The 17,444-nt window shown below is 41.8% G+C and overlaps 1 protein-coding gene across 1 annotated transcript in view; it reads left to right on the top strand.

Moving 5' to 3' along the window:
* The first annotated feature begins 6,698 nt into the window (after positions 1–6,698).
* The window catches only part of MAMDC2 (MAM domain containing 2), a 60,815-nt gene continuing 50,069 nt past the window's right edge, over positions 6,699–17,444 (top strand). The window contains exons 1-2 of the mRNA XM_062600185.1: positions 6,699–6,768; positions 6,866–6,979. Of these exons, the coding sequence (XP_062456169.1) occupies positions 6,738–6,768; positions 6,866–6,979 (145 nt within the window). The 5' untranslated portion in view covers positions 6,699–6,737. The remainder of the gene's footprint in view (positions 6,769–6,865; positions 6,980–17,444) is intronic.

Genomic DNA, 17,444 nt, shown 5'->3' on the forward strand with positions numbered 1-17,444 from the left:
AATTGCAAAACAGGCTTACAGAAAAGATGACAAACAACAAGCATTGCAAAGCATTGGAGAGAATGGGCAAAAGACACAGGAACTGTGGGTGTATCAATACAAACTTGCACAGTTTAATTGTGGTCACATAACCTGATTAGATGACCTCAGCTCAAAGTGTTCCTATTTCTCATACTGTAAATAAATACAAAATAACACAGATGTCATACTTTCTGCCTAAGTTCACATATAAAGTGCCACACACAATTATAGTATTATTAAAAGATAAAATATAATGTATTATAATATGCATTATAATAATATTAACACATGAATATAAGGAGACTGAAATATAAACACTGAACTGTGCTACAAGACTTAATTTCCTTGTCCAGCCCTGGTATCCTTTTCCAACTCAGAACAGTACCAGTGTCCAATGTCTGAGAGTAAGTGGAAAGTTTGGATGTGCCTGGGCACGCAATGAGATCTTTTTTACAAAGTATATTTTCCAGGATATCAAAACAAACACTGGAGAGGAGAGTATCTGTAGCCAGGAGTCCAGAGAATATGGAAAAGCTCAGATTTATTCATCATCCTTCCATTTTTCTGGTGTAACAGTTGATCTTAAAATATGAAAGGAGTCAAAATAATGCAAGGCTAATCAGGGCCTGTTGATCAAGCTGGTCCTTAAAGCAAGCTCAGTTAATAAGAACATTTAACAAGAAGTATAATTGGCCTTCTGCCCTATCCTGGATTTCTGCATTTCCTGACTCAAAAGGCAAGAAGCACAAGTGTGACATAGCCATTTCCTGGCTGGTTAGAAGTGAAAAGGGAAAGCGATTCTATAATTCTATAGATAATTCTATAATTCTATAATTAAATAATTCTATAATTAAACCCTGCCATTTGTAGAATGCTTTTGTACCTCTCAAAAACTCATGTATAATGATTAATGATACTTCTGATAGTTCCCCCCACTTTTAAATAGCCCGTCTGGGCTAACATAGACCGTGTTACTCCCAGACGAGATGAAGACAACTTCATTAATTTAGCAGCAGGAAAAGGACGGGGTGAGACTTCAGGAAGTCTGAGCTAATAAGGTGAAAAATATTTTTTAAGAATTCTTTGTTAAGGAAAATGTTCTGTCCTCTTCTGCATATTTGTTAGAAGAAAGAGTCCAATGGACCACTAACTTCTAGGTATTTTTATGTCATTTTAAGTTCATCTCCATCAAAATCCTTTCCTAGATGTTGACATAGTTTGTTTTGTCTGTCACAGTTTGGCTTACCTACGCCTTCAGGAAATCTGTATCCTCCTCCTCCTCCAATTCCTCTAAATTAATCAGCTTCAGAACTTCAAAAATCATCTGCCCTAGTCCTTGCTCTCTTTGTATTAAGTATTTTCTCAAATCTGTCCACTAATTCTGCATCTACGGTGTTTCCCTCTGCCTTCCAAATACTAACCTCCATTTGTATTTCTGCTTACCTTTTCCATTTGCCTTTCAGAACATCTCATCTGCACAGAGTTGTGCTGTTACACACACCTCCTGGTACTTCCTGGCTTCTGATTTATTACAGCAGCCTGGAATTCCCAATTTAATAACATTTTGAATTAATTTGGCTGTAATCTTTGGTGGCTCAGGAGCTGCTTCATGTGGGGTGCAGCTAAGAGTTGCACCATCTGGGAGACAGATGGGCAAACAACCAAGGGCAGGAGCCACTTCAGCTGTTCTAGTCTGATCCATTTACATTGGTGAGTCACCAACATTAGTTGCCTGTTTGGACCATGAACTCTTCATGGTCCTGTATAATGCAATACACTCAATTCTATATGCATGCCTAATACAAATAGACATTTTTCAAAGCTGCTGAAGAGTTTTGGCTATCCAGCTCCCTTGGTATTGCCATTAATTCATGGCTTCTAGGCACATCTGACTTCAGAAGTTTTGGCTAAAAGACAGGCTAAAAGAAGTTTTGCCTGGAGAACCATTTGTCTTGCTTGAGTTTGAACCAAGATTAAATCAATTTATTCTAAAAGATTAGTTAGAGATGTTAGTCAGCCAGCTGTCAGAAATGCTTCACGGCATATATGACCTGAAATGAGATCATCCTGATCTCTGAAGATTTCAGCTATGACAGTTTGGACCAGGAGAGAATCTTAAATCAAAGGCGTGCATGGCTTTAATGAGATAAATCTTTCTGTTTAGTGTTAATGTCTTTTTACAGAAGACACTACAGAATACTACTAATGTAGAAGCCTATATTTTAAAGATTTTTGTATGCCACAAGCCAGATCGGGCAAGTATACTGTGTCTACAGAGTGAACTGACAAATAATACAGAATTTCAGTATTTGCAATGTAAAAAATGGAGTGATCCTGATTTCTTTGTTTTTTCTTACTATTTGGCTTACCATGGCAACTAGAACCTTACTCAAAAACCAGTATCGCTGTTAAACTCAGAACTGTACAAAAACAGGACAAAAAGTAAACCTTGCCTCTCCCAGAATTTTTTTACCTAAGAAAAGGAACAGTAGATAAAAACAGCCAGCTAGCCTGTGAATAAAATGAAGCAATCCTGACTTACACTGGTCTCAGCACACCAGTTTCCATGTTCTTGTCAATGTTTTATAGGTCTCACAAAAGGGAAAAAAAATGTTTAAGGAGGAATCTGAAGAAGGACAAACAAGGAACCTTATGATGATTATGGAGAGATTCTTATATGTGAAAGGCTCACAGGGGGCAGAAGTTGATGTCAATGCCAAGGTAAAGTAAGTTAGGGGAGGAAGAGGCTGTGAAAAATGTTGACAGTGAAGACAAACAGCTTTTGTTTGATATGACAGTGGAGGGATGGAAAAAGGGATGTGTGGTGTTCAGAAGTAGGGCACTCATCCTTAGGATAGCATTCAGAGCTGTTATGACAGAGAAGAAAACACATCTGGTCTCATTTGACTAATTAATATTAAGGGAAACTTGCAGCAGCAGTACTGGAACAAAGGAAAAAGTCAATCAAAATAAATTTGGGAAAAATCAGGGTATTTCCTACTGATTCTCTTGCTTTATTCAGCTATGGAGTTTCCGTGGATGTTACTCAGAATAGTTTTTTGGAACTTGTCATTACACTGTAATGTAACATAATGGCAGATGGTGTGTTGGGTTTTGGTTTTCTTCAGCAACAGAAGATTCTGCTTTGGTCACCTCAAGTGCAACATGACCTTTATACAACTGGCAGACATAACACAGAGTTAGAACCTAAAAAAAACTAAAAGGCATGATGTTTCTGTCAAAAAGAGAAAAAAATATTTACTTGACAGAGTGTGTATTTGCAAATTTCTGAGCAAGCAACCTTTTTATTGTAGCCCTCTAGGCTTAAATCTGAAGAAGAGTCTGATGAATTTTGCTAGCCAGTTGGAAGAACGGGAATATACTTTGTTTTGTTTTGTTCGTTTTTCCCTCTATAACCTCCTTGCCTTTAAATATTTGTGTGTGGGCTTTGCTTACACTGCAGCAGGATGGGGAGGGCATGGTGGACACAGGGACAGCTGCAAAATTTGGATGAAGGTACTACACAGGCAGCATTTTAAATTTTGTGACGGTAACTTACTGCAAAAGCTGGTGGCTTCAGGCCTATCTCTGTTTGGACTCCTTTTCTCAGACAAAGGATCTAATTCACAGAAGACTAAAGGCAGGGAACCATGAGGATTTTTTGCATTCAGCTGGGATCTTCTGACTGTCAAGAATAAAGTTAGGTAAGAACTAAAGATCTAAGTAGAAGCTGTAGGAAAGACAAGATTCTCTGAAAACATGAATAAGAATGCGTAACTATTTATAGGAAACAGAGCAGGGGGAGGAGAAGAAGAAGGAAAGCTAACATTATTTCTCAGCAAAAGCTAGTTCTGAAGCACTGGATGTCCCTAATAAGTTGTGATGTTCTGCACACCATACAGAAATGAGTTGTGGGAATGATATATTTTTAAATCAACAATGCAAAAGAAGTCAAAATACCAAACAGTTTATGATCGACCTATGGCTGAATGGCCAGTTTTGCATTTTTGGACTAGTCAAATCCCTGAGATGAGGCCAGATCATGACTGGAATCTGGTGCAAACTACCTGGCAAGAAACTACCTAGCGAGTCTGAAAATAGAAAATTTGCAGTAAAAGCAGGGCATACATTGGGTTAAAAATGAGCCAGGTCCTGCATCTCATCAAAACAGCATATTCCTTGAAGGAACAGGGAACCCTATCAGTAAAGGAAGGTTTTAAAACCTTTTCCAAGGAGACAAGGCAGAGTACAGAGCAGAGCTGTGGGAGCTCGCTCTTTGGGGAAGCATATACCCTAGTGCTTTCTCTGAAGCAGAAATCTTAACAGAAGGACTGGCAGTCTCCTCATTCTGGAAATCTCAAGTCATGTTGAAAAACAAAACATAACAAAACAAAAATGAGGGTACATGTGCTGGTTAAGACCACTATTTTTTGTTTTAAAGACCTGAATGAAACAAATTTCTGAAGTGAAATGTGTTTCCACTACCTAGAGAAGAAACATTGTTAGAAGGACCCACGCCACATATTCTTGCCAAGTATTTTCTTTGCTTGATGTATCCACAGAAGTCTGGCCGTTGTCCTTAGGAAAAGCAGAGAAAATGCCTCTGGACATTCAGAAACTGTTTCTGGACACACCATATCCTCAGGCTACATGTGGCTTGTGGCTGATGTGGGAGTTTCTCTGGAAAATACTATAATAACTTCCTGATTTTTATAATGGGTGCTAAAGTCTGCATACAGGCTGTTTTGATCTGGGTTGCTGGTGGAGAAGTATAATCTCCAAGGTCTGAAGAAGTTTAGGATCTTTAGCCTCTAGGCAAAAGCCAAACAAATTAAATCATAAATTCTGTATTATAGAACTATTGTTAATACCATAAAGAGTATAGATAAATCACAGTGTGATTCAAGGCACTGCCAGTGTACCAGCCTCTGAAGGAAAAGAAAAAGGACAAGAATTTTCTGGAATGGTGAATTATGCAGGAAATCTTGTGCAATCTAGCTAACTGAGCAAGAAACCTAAGAATGCTACTGTGCAAAATCTACTAATGAACAAGGGGTGCAAATCTTACAGTGGTTTTGAGAAACTAAAGGTAGGGCACTCATACTCAGCAAATGCAAAATTAAATTACTGATGGATATCTCCAAGGTAGGTGCTATTGCAGTATTCCTACAATGGAAATGCTGAAATTAAGGACCTGTTGTTTATGTATGAGGAACGCTGAAAACATCTTGAACATCATTATGCTTGACCATTCACTGTCATTGACCCCAAAGAAGGCAAACGATCTCCCCATGTGGAGTTTGTTCTTCTAGGTACCAAAGTATGCCTTTCAAACTGAACACATGCTCAAGAGTGATTATTCAGGAGGCAGATTATGCACATGCTAAGCTGACATTAACCAAACAAACACCACAATAAAGTCTGTCATCCAGAAATCTCATAAAATGTGTGTGAGGGCTACAGTGACAATGCAAGATACCACTATGGCTATCAGCACAGTGGAGTAGACTCAGCCCCTGTCTGTGTCAAGCGAAGGGGAAAAGTTCTGGGTGCTTCATGAGACTCAGGAATGGTAATATGTTAAGTATGCTAAGTGGGTACCTGACAGTTATTTAGGAATCGTAACAGACTGAGTGCAAGGGAACTTTTTAGTGACTTCAGATAGCATTGCTAGAAAGCTACTAAGGCTTGTGATTAATGCCCAGATTTGCCAAAATTATGAAGGCTAATAACTGAAGCAGCCTTTGTGGACCATATCATAAAGAATATTTTTTTTATAGTGGCTTAAGAAAAACTCTGTATAGCTGCTCTGGACTATCAGTACTTCCCTGAGATCACCTTATGAAAAGATATAATACCTGAGCAATTAACTCTCTTATAAAAACCATTCCTGAGATGTAGCTCTTAATACAGACTGTGAGAAAATGAGGAAATATGACTACATGTTGTAACTGAGAAAAGCCTAGTGGGCATGAATTGAAGCAGTTTTTGTTGAAATGCAGATGTCTGTAGACTGATGCTATTCCCATTTCCCCAGAGCTCTCAGCCTGGCAGCAAGAGCTGTCAGGGTAACCCACAGAAAGGGTTCTGCCCTCCTACATCCCCTTGATTGCTGTTGTACTTTTGAGAGATGTTTTGAGGGAAGTCAGTAGTTCCAATCCCTCGTTGTACCTGATTAATTTAGATGACGGCCCAAACACGTGGCCAAAGTGAATTCACGGTGCGATGCACCAAGGAAACCTGCGGACGCTGTCCCGGGGCACCCCTGCGGGGCGGGAGCTGCCTTGCTCCGCGGGGGCGGGCGTGGAGGGGGTTTTCAGCGGCGTGTATAAATACCGATGGGGAAGCAAGGACGATGGTGCCAGACTCTTCTCCGTGGTGCCCCGTGACAGGCGGACAGGCACAAGCTGAAATATAGGAAACTGAACCTAACCATAAAAAAAGGCTTTTTTCTTTTCTTTTTTTTTTTTTTTCCTTTCCCCTCTTCCCCTTCCGAGGGAGGTTGGACCCTGCAGTGAGTCGCCCGGAGAGGCGGTGGCGCCGCCGCCCTCGGAGACTCCCCAGCACCCTGCGGGAGGCGGCCGAGCCCTGAGCCGCGGCCGGGCCTGCGGCGGAGCCGCTGCAGCCCCGGCCGCGCCCCCGCGCCGCCCCCGCCGCCCGCCGGCGCGTCCCTCGGTCCGTCGGCCCGTCGGAGCGTCCCGCGCCGCCGCCGGACGATGGTGCCGCTGTGGGTCCTGGCCGCGCAGGGTAAGCGGCGGGCGGCGGGCGGCGGCTCCGCGCCGCGGGGGCGCGGGGCGCTGCGCGGCGGCGCCGCGCGTGACCGGGGCTCGCTTTGTGCTTGCAGCGCTGCGGCTCGCCGCGGCGGCCGGGCTCTCGGCCGGCTCCTGCGCCTTCGAGGACAGCGCCTGTGGCTACGCGTGGGACGGCGGGCACCTGCCCTGGACCCTGAACGGCGAAGGTGAGGGCGGCGGCGGCGGCCACCCCGCCGGAGGCTGCTTTTGCGGAGCGGGGCGGGCGGACCGACCTCGGCGGCAGCATCCCGGCCTGATGCGGCGGGTTTTGTCCGTCCGGCGGTGCCGGCAGCTCCGCGGGGAGAGGATGCAGATCCGCGTGTCCGTGAGTTAGTGGTATGGGACCGGCTGCAATCCCCGAGGAGAAAAAAGCCCTTTCAGTACTCAGCGTGTTCACACAGCTCGATCAAATTTTAGTTCAGACTCCCATTGCTGACAGGGTCAGCTGGACCACACTGAACACACAAAGGTGAAGCTAAACACTACGTGGGTATAACTGGGAAGTAAAATTACTTATTTGGGTTATGTTTTGGCCAGAATGTCATTTATGAAGTGAAAGTTGTGCTCACACGACAAAGAGGCTATGTGTCTGGCAAGTTTTGAAACTCCAAAACGTGAGCCAGGAATAATGAAGAAGTCAGCGCAGATGCGAGGAGGTAAATACCCCTCATCAGTGCTCCATTCAAAAGTAGCTGCTTTAGTCTTGTCAGGCTGCTTCTCATTCAGCTTATAATGAGACTTTCCCCCCCTCATTTATTCCTAGTTCTCACAAATCCAAAGTAAGCCACCTTAATGTGTATTTTTAGTGTATTTTAGTTTCGTGTATTTTTAGATTAATCACTAGGGTTTGAGAATGTCCCAAGAGCACTAACTTACCTGCAAGGATGATTTCCTATTAAAACATTTTTTTTCCTCTTCCTTTTGCTTATTTGAAGATAAATAGATTCTCCTGTATTTTTGAAGATAGTAGTTGGAATTTGGTAACTGCCTCTGCTTTCCCTGCTGTGCCTGTTAACATCATGCCTCTGGAGTTGCTTCGCTTGGAAGCAGCACTTCCTTTTTGTGATTAATGGGAGGCCACATGGTAGTGGTATTGATTCAACTCCAAGTGGCTATGAGAGGCTGGGAGTAATACCTGCAGACAGGGTTGTGCAAGATGTGCACATCAATGCTATGGTGTTTCACAAAACAGGAAGATTAGGCAAATGATTCAGATCAGCAGCAGCCTGATCTTTTTGGCCCACAGATCACTAGCTGGCTTGTTGCAACCTGCTTTTGTTCCATGACCATAACCACACTTGTGGCAAATACTGCAGTGAAGCTTCTGTCATTGTAGATCTTGTTTTTCAGAGGTCTGTGTAACTGGATTGTTACTCTGGCAGCATATGCGGTATACCAACACTCTCAATAGATACAGTTCTGTCAGCTATTTCTATTATAAACTTTTTTTTCCTGCAGTCTGTAATTTAATCATAATATGTCATTCCATGTGGACATTTGGCATGCCTCTTTGGAAATGCATTCACAGAATTGTAACTAAATGTAGTTGAAAGTGGTTCATTCAAATCTAGGAGGCAGGTGTGCAAAACAAGTCTTCCTCCAATGCTCTTTTACTGTCTTACTTAATACAACCCTGTCCAGTTTAGTAGTACCAGGCCCTGGTATTTGCAGGTCTCTGATCAGCATCAGTACATGCAGTGATTTACCAGCACAGTGGAGGAAGTTAAGGGTGAGAGAGGTAGTTTAGCTTTGAATTGTTCCACTTGAGTAAATTCAAAATCTTTGATTATTATTTTAAAATAAAATTTGTACTATAGGGTTATGTACAGTACAATCTCCTAAATGGACTATGTGACTTGCAGTGTTAGTTCTTCATCTTATAAATCTCTCAGTAGTGTGGTCTTTTGCCAAACTGTCAAGATGGTGTAAATATAACTAAAATCCTGCCCAGAAATTTCCACTCCATACTTGTAAGTTTTTTGCCCAGTTGCCAAGGGAGCCACTATCTTCTGAAGGGCCAGACGCCAGACACAGATAGGAAATATGAGGCTAAATTTTGCTTTTGTTTACAGCTGTGCATTCCCACTTAAGCCAGTAGGTTTGTGCGGTTCAACAGATTTTTTAAAAAATGTCTTTGGCTTCTCCCTAGTATTCTGATAGTTCTGGTATAAAAGGTTTTTTCCTGTGTTCAATTTTATCATTTTTATAATTGGAAGACTTGGGTTTTTTACCTTAATTTTTGACACATATATAATTTATTGACATTACAAAGCCCATTTTAGTCTAAGTGCAGAAGTAAATAATACTAAAATGGATAGAAGTTCTGCTTTAAACACAACTTCAAACTGGGCTGCAGTGTCTCCGCTGTTCCACAGTATGTGTCCGGTGGATCTGAACTCCCATAAACTTATGCTTCATGCTCTCCTATATGGATTTGAATGCAGAAGTGGGACCCTTAGGTGTAAACATCACGGTGCCTTTTTAACTATTAGCTTTTTGAGTCAGTCATCTGCTAACTCGGTGTCTATGTTTTGGAATGATAATGGTTTTAGCAGACCATCACCAAGCACACAGCAATGTGCAAATTAGGCTTGGTTTGGGATATAAACCTCTGGTGATCTTACCTAGGGCTGAGAAGCGTGCCCAGCTGAGGGTCTGAGCCCGAGCTGGGTGCGTACAGCACCATGCTTCTGGCAGCAGGTTTCCCCATGTGCCCGTTCTGTCTAGAGTGCAAGCTGCACGAAGGGTGGCGAAATCCAGCGCAAACTTGACACATTTGGTGAAGTGGCGGTTTGTAGGTTACCAACTACACAAGAAACACAGCAAGGTCGTTGCTCAGGAAAAGGGCTGCATTATGTAACCCTGTGTCTGAAATCTGATGAGCAACAGATGATTTTGTATGTGCACAGTGGAGCGGTAATGGGCTATATCAGCTTTAACTGGTTTGGTGGTACACATAAACCAAGGTGTTAATAGTGTGTGGTAGGTTTAGGGGTGTAGGCACGCTTCCATTTTAATGGGAATGTTCTTGCGTTCACAATGCCTCTGAATGGGGAATTTATGTTAAAAAATATATATATCCAGGTATGGAATCTATGGCAAATATAAAACTCCTTGGACTCAATTAATCGGTGGGATACTTAGAAGGGAGACCTACATTCAGCAGTAAGTGCACTGAATTCAGCAATTCAGTCGTATTTAAAGGTAGTTGAGGAGCTTTAATTCCAGGTCGTTTACCACTAATGTCTGTAGGTAAATTTAGTGTGAGTTCATGTGCAGTAACCTTGGGGCATAAAGCTTTGTGGATCCATAGTGGCCAGTTTCTGTAGGATTTTAGTGTTTTGTCTGCAGAATACATGCCAGCAAAATACGCGATGTGTTACTGGTGAAAGACTTAATTATACTCCAGTGTCAAACTTTGTATGGTTTATCAAATAATCTTGAGATTTTTGTTTAATCACATCAGGCATTTATTTCAAAAAACACTTGTGCTTCATAAATGTAATGATGTGCTACTTTATTAAGCAAAGGATTGTTTTCTGTCTTTACTCTCTATGACAAACCTGCCGTGTCGCACACTGAAGGATGAGGCTGTGTTGCTCTAACACGGAGGAAGATGTTGTATGTAACAGGCTGTAATCCTCAGAAGAGTAATGGATGAAGCCGTATAGATCCACCAGAAGTGGGAGTAAGGGGCTATCTGAATGAAATGGGGTGTCTCCATACTGAAGGGTTGGATTTTGGCCTTTTTCGCTGTCTTCCCAGCCCTATCCAGGACAGGGCCAGCCGTAACTGAGCTGTAAGAACATCCTGCTCATAGCAGTATTATAAATTATTTTCATTAGATAAACTAACTATGGCACATCTTTTTTATGACTCTGGATGATTTGTTTACACTTCTACCAAGAATAGCCGTACAGCATTTTATCTGCTGGTGTCTGTGGGTATGTTTTGTTCCCAGTCTCCCTTCAGTTTAGCAGAGACCTTTTTAATAGAGCTGGAAATAATGGGCATTTCAGCTGTCAGCTCAAATTTGCACTAATGGAGTTTTTGTGCTGGATGTGTTTGACTGGATATAAGCATTAGATAAGAAATCTATCTGTTACCCCTGCAAGCTACAGAGGAAAGAGAGACTGTTTACTCTAGCAATGTGCTCTGAAAAGCAGATGATGTTTGCTAAATGTGCCCGTGCGTGGCACCTGTGGTCTTCGGTGCTATTTTAGTGTTACCAGCACTTGTACCATTCTGTCCTTATCGCCTTTGCTATTCTGTGGAGAGCTGTTGAGCAACTTTCAATGTCCATCTTCTGTAGTGAGCCATGCGGACTGAACAGCTGAAGCTGTGACTGGTGGTTGCCTCATGCAGCTGGCTGTCATCTGTTCAGTGACAGCTTTAAGTGTGTGTGTTTTGTTTCCCGTGCTGCTTTGCTTCTAAAATTCCAGCAATGTATATTACTTCGAGTCTTGTATCTCCAAAGATGTATTTTTAATAGCATGGATTTCAGAGTTTTCTCTTCCTGCAATATTCCAAATAATAGAAGACATATCCTTGAAAAGAAATAGTGAGGTAATGAATTATGATGTACTCCACTAATTTAAGGATCCATAAAATCCTTAAGAAGAGTTTTTCTTCTTAAAATATGCCTGATTTTTGTTGCAGCAGTCCAAGACTCAGTTTCTTTGGCATATTCTAAGTGGCAGTCTGTCAGGTAAGTTATGGTAACCAAGCAACATCACTAAGACAGTGTCAGGAAACTAAAGTTTGTCTTTTGTGATATGTGTATCAAATAGTTACACTTGCAAATGATTTAAAGATAAAAAATAAGTTCAAAAAGCAGATCAGCCATCAAAGAGCTTCAGATAATGAGGAACAAGAGCAGAAGCATGAGGAATCTCTAATCTAAACTCTGCCTGCATACCATTTAAGCAGCTTGTATTTACAGCTGTGTCCTATGATTTAAAGCTGACCTCTTTTGACCTAACCTCTCCCATCTTGAACACCACATCATTTGGGTGTAAATACAGAGCAACAAAACAGGTAATCAGTAGTGGCCGCTCAGCTGTGTTAGTTTCCTGGACAACTGTCCACAGTGCTTAGGAAAGTATATAATTTTAAAAATGTCTCTGTGAAAAGAGGGTAACATCACTGGCTTTATACAACTCTAAGGTCAGACAAGTGGCCTTGCTGTGATCCTGATAAATGTGAAACTGGCAGAAAAGGAGAGTGTAATTCAGGGAGACTTGTGCCAGCTGGTATCTAGATGCGGCAGAGCTGGGCCGGCGTAGTGCATGCTAGCTCGCTGGCGAGGTCTTCGGCTCTTTGGTAAATTTGCTCTGCTGGGGAGCTTAGTGGTTTGGGTCACATCAGCCTGGACATCTCTGTCCTGAAAGCCGTTTTGCAGAGTGGAGGTGCCATTAGAATGGGCTCACAACTCTCCTTGCCTTGTCCTGATAATTAAAGTATTTGCCTTTCTGGACAAAATAATTGCCTTTGGAGTGACAGACCTCTCTTTCCTAGTCTCCTCAGAGAAAGAAGAAAAACGAAGGCTTACCCTCTGAAGGGTGCACTCAGGCTCTCATGCTCTTCTTACTCCTGCCTTCATCAGTGATGCTGTTTCTCCTGTGCACTCAACTTTGACTGCTCAGCTCATTTCTTTTGCTGTTTTCTTGTGCAGTCTGTTGGTGACAGCTTGGTACTGTGTGCTGGTGATGCCATTCCAGCTCTGTTCCAGACTCACGCGTTGTGAGGCAACCTGACGCTTTGCTTGCCTAGGCGTAACCTTACACTCTGGGCTCCTGAGCAATAGGATTTTCCCTGAGCCTTGTCTGAATTATGGTTATTAACATACTTTTAGTTCACTTCAGAGGCAGGTCTTGTGCAGAAAGGGGGACATGCATTTTACATTCAGGGAGAGCTTCAGCAGCAGCTGGCTGTGGGTGAGACTTTTGCTAAGTCTTGGCTTTGCATCTGCAGTAGGAGAATAAACAAATCCTAAATTGTTATCAGTGCATCACTGGATGAGAGATGACTTTCAAAGCATTCCTTCCACTCCACAAGATAGTAATGTTCTCAGATGCGTATTTTTGCTTACAGCTGCTAGTGATTCAGTGCTTAGGGAATTAGCAGTCTATTTTAGTGTATTTTACACTGAGCCATGAAGCTTGGTGACAAGAGAGGGAGGACAGCTGCTAAAATGTTCTCATTTACTGAATATACCTGCTGCTCTTGACAATGATCTGGACTTTATTTGGATTGAAAACAATTTAAAATATTTAATTTACCACTAGAAATTGATTTGGGGCAACAGCTGGGACAGTTGTCACAGGTAATAGTGAATGGGGTAATAGTAGGATACATGCACTGATTCTTTTAATCTATATGAGAAAACTGTAGGAGGAAAAAAAGGATGTTGGAGAGAGGTAATGGAGGCTAGAGCACCTCAGTCAAGTTAATATTTTGCATGCAACCCCAAATGAAGCTGGTCCCCTCCAGCTGACAGGGTTTCCTGCTCGCTGCTAGGATGGAGCAACTTCATGTGATTCTCTGTCAGCAGTGCAGCGCTGTAAAGCCACACTTCCTGAAAACTGCTCTGCAGCTTTGCGTGCCAAAATGCTGCAAGTTTACAAAAGTATTCTTATTCAACATGGAAAGCCAGGGGTGTGTCTGTGCAGCAGCCAGTGCTGCGATTTCAGACACAACTGAGCTAGCCTTATATTTAAGTTTTATATAAAAGTTGCAAGGCAGCTGAGCACATTGGCGCTACCTGGACTAACGCAGCGCTGCGGACTTGCACCAGTGGGCAAAGCGCAGGGCACACAGCTTGCATGGAGGGTCCCCGGGGACTCGGCTAGTCCCAGTCGAGCGCTGCAGGCTGAAGTCGGGCTTCCTGCCTGGACACTGCTGCTCGTGGAGCAGCGTGCTGGACTTGTTACTAAAGTTTGTTGAAAGACATCTATAAAGAGGCAATATCACGTGCTGAAAACAGCTGGGAATATTTTTAAATTTCTGAAAAAATGGAAGAGGTAAATGAATCAAACTCTTGCTGTTTAGCAATTTCAGGATGCAAAAGGTGTGAATCTTTATATAGGAAATCAGAATCAGTAAAATTGCTGACAGGCAATATAAACTTCACTGGTCATTCAGCTTATTATACTATGCAGATCCTCATCTTGAAACAGAAGGAGATTTGCCTCTTTTTTTTTTTTTTGAGGGAAGGGAAGTCTGGAAATTCTGGAGTGAATATGGGTCTAGATCTGTAGTGAGAAAAAATGTATTTGTACTTGTACTGAAGGGTCACCACAGACATTTCAGAAGCATTTTTACTATTAAAAATGACTTACTTGTTCACCTTGCCTATGGTACCGACTCTGTTCAAAAGTATAACTAAGTGAGCTTGAACATGTTCTAATATTCTTATACAGGATGTTATCGTGTGAAAATCTTTGAGAGCATATAAGAAAAAAAAAGCTAAAAATAATTACAATTAGTTGTCTTGTCCCCCTGCCTTTTTTTGGTAGCTTTCTCATTTTATTACCTTCTGAGATTTTTTCCTCTCCCATCACAGGATGTTAGATCAGTACAGGCAACACTACAATTTGCTAACTGATAAAACTTATCAGACAGAGTCAAGCTTTGTTCTGATGTATCTAAAGAAAATACGCTAAGAAAAAAGAGATTTTCCATTAATCTTTTACTTTTTATTATCTTAATATTCCTTTGTAAAAGTAATGCAACAGAAGGTCAGATAAAAGGCCAGTGTAGTCATCCTTGTAGCTTCATACCATTTGCTTTGATTGCATAAAAGCCTCTATATCATCTGAATGTATTTTATTACTTCCATTTAGAAGAATAAATGTCTTTTTAATTGCTCCTCCCTGTCTTCATGCAGCCAGAGTTTCAAGTCTGATTATGATAGAATTTGTTCCTGTTATAATCAAACTGAAGATTCCTACGTTTTTTACACAGCAATATATGTCTACCATTTTAAAGATGTTCTTTGAACAGATCACTTCTACAGTTTGCAGCAGCTATTCCTGCAGCGCACTTTCTTTTGGCAAACATGCCTTCAGATCCATATGTTAGATAACTGTAGTAGGAAGAATAATTGTGTTGGTACACTTTGAACATTGTTTTAAATAAATGTATTCTCAGATAAAGTATGAACTGCATGTTACTGACACTTTGGTCAGTACTGAAAGCCTTGCAAGTCTTAGTAGGAAAATATCTGTAAATCACAGTAATTAGATTTCCACTTGAAATATCAGCCAAAGTCTTCTAGGAAACACAGACTCCACAGTTTTCAATTAGTGAACCATTAAAATACTTTAAGAGGCTCTATTGTGACTTTACAAGTTTCCTTAGACCTGCTGGGCCATAAACTGTATTTCATATCAAAAATTGGAAAGAGCTACAGAAATGAAAGGAGCAGATTACAGCTGTTGTACACAAAAGCAAAGTGAGATGCACAGTTATTAAAGGAAGCCATTCTCCACATTTCCTTTCAGCATTGTACAGTTTTCTCAAATTATCTCTCTTTGGCGTTACATTATAACAATTGATTAAACTCTTTCGAGGGTGGGCCTGGTCTAGCGCCCACTCATCTTGAACAAAGAGTGAAGCAAACTTCTGTGTGATGGTGGTGCCTTGAGGAGTGCTGTTGCCTTCAACTTTGGAGCAGGTCCTCCTGCAGTAAAGAGTTGTAGCTGGGAGCAGGGAGACATTTAACATTAACTGCTTCCCTCGTAGACAACCCTTCTGCCTGCTCAGTGAACAGGCAGAAGATTTGCCTGTTGTCTGATCATATCATTAAAGATGGTGTTTTCATGCATGTATCTAAGAACAAAATTCAGATTAACTATGTTAACACTTCTATGCAGTAAAGGCTCAAGTGCTTCACAGATATATTTATAAGTAGAAATGCTCTGCTGATGTAGAAATGGGTAGAGTAAATTGCCCAACGATTCCCTGATTCATTTGTAGATCTTGCAGTGAAAACACATCCCCTTCCCCAGGACCATGTTTCTTCTAGCCTGGATCATGGCTTTTTCCCTTTCAGTAGCAATCATGAACCTGACTTGAGAAGGCTGTTAAAGAGGGTTGGTTTCAGCACATCGGATTAATGCTCTGCTTAGAGTGGGGAACTGTGAGGTATGGGGACCATGTAAACCTCTCTTTTATCATTGGGATTTTTGGCTCTCTTCACTTCAGAGTTGGATGCTGAGGTTGGTGGCTGGCTGAGGGGACGTGGGCCAGCCTCACATCTCTTTGAGTAGCCCTAAGGGAAAGGCACTTCTGAGGTTAAAGTCCTCATCAGGACTTGACCTGTGAGTGCTGCAGGGCCCTTTGGGAGCATATTGCATGTTTTTGTGCTGTGGTAAACTGAGGTACTCCAATTCTTTTTCAGAGTATTCCATAAAAAGTATTCAATTCTGGGCATGGGTTGAGAATTTCAGAAAGCCATTAGACAGTGGCAGAAATTGGATAAAGCTTGCACCCTTAGCTGGTAGAGGAGGGTTACAGCTCAAGGGGAGCAGGCATAGCTTCAAACCCATACTCCTAGCTGTGCTAGTTAATCTGGGCTGAAAGCCCGTGAGAGGGGCTCAGAGATGTTTGCAGGAACGCTGGCTACCACATGAGGAAATCTTTAAAAGCCTCTGCATTCATTTTATCATGGAGAATTGTGCATTTTTGTAGCTTCTGCTGTACTGCTAACTGTTCCCATTTTGTGGTGCTTTGTAGCTGGGTTTCGAATAGGGCTCCGCTCCGCTTAGAGGAACAGCAGCCACTTCTGTTCTCTTCTTTGGTTGTTTGGCTGTTTTCACACTGTGTTTCTCATGTAACTTTAGGCTACAGGCATCGTTAAATTACTGTCCTTAGCAGGACAGAAAGGACCCATAATTTAAGAGGGCGTAAAAGGAGGAACACAGACTTTCTCATTGCATGAAGTGGGCCGAAAAGATGTCTAGAAAAGAGTGTGGGAAGGCTGAATGGGCAGTAGATACTTTCTTATGTCTGTGCGGGTACCACTAAGCCTCCCAGGAGCCAGTAGTTCTGCCCTTTGGAGGGAGAATGTGGCTGAGCCTTTCAGAGCAAAAAACCCCTAAATTCTGCTTTAATTTTTCCTTTCCTTATGCTTTTGCACAGAGGTGATAATTTGGTTTGTGGGATATTTTCTTTGGAAATCAATAATGATGACTTTCCTGGGGAGTTATAAATAACATTCTGACTTCTCCCTGACTCTCTGTTTCCTGTTTCGGATGCTGGCAGAACTTGGATGGCAGAACTTACTGCTTTCTCGCAGTAACTGGGTATGACAGCATCTCTGGTAGAAGATTTTGGCTAACGTTTGGATTTTTTGAGCTGCCTCTGGTATGCTTTCTGTGCTTCAGAAGTCTTTTGTTTTGCTTAGATTTGTATACATGCTGTGTAAAATGGTATGTAAATATGGTGTTAAGGGCTTCATCTAGAAAATCTGAATGGATTAAAGTTTAGCAGAAAAAGACAGGGAAAATCTACTTTATTTTCCCCCAGGGAAAGTGGTATGTCCCCTGTTGTAAGGAAGAATAGAACTAATGAACTAAATCTTGTGTTCTGTAGTTAGAAATCTTTCCAAGGCAACAGTGATTATTATAT

The sequence above is a fragment of the Rhea pennata genome, chromosome Z, assembly GCF_028389875.1.
Source record: "Rhea pennata isolate bPtePen1 chromosome Z, bPtePen1.pri, whole genome shotgun sequence".
Classification (NCBI taxonomy): Eukaryota; Metazoa; Chordata; class Aves; order Rheiformes; family Rheidae; genus Rhea; species Rhea pennata.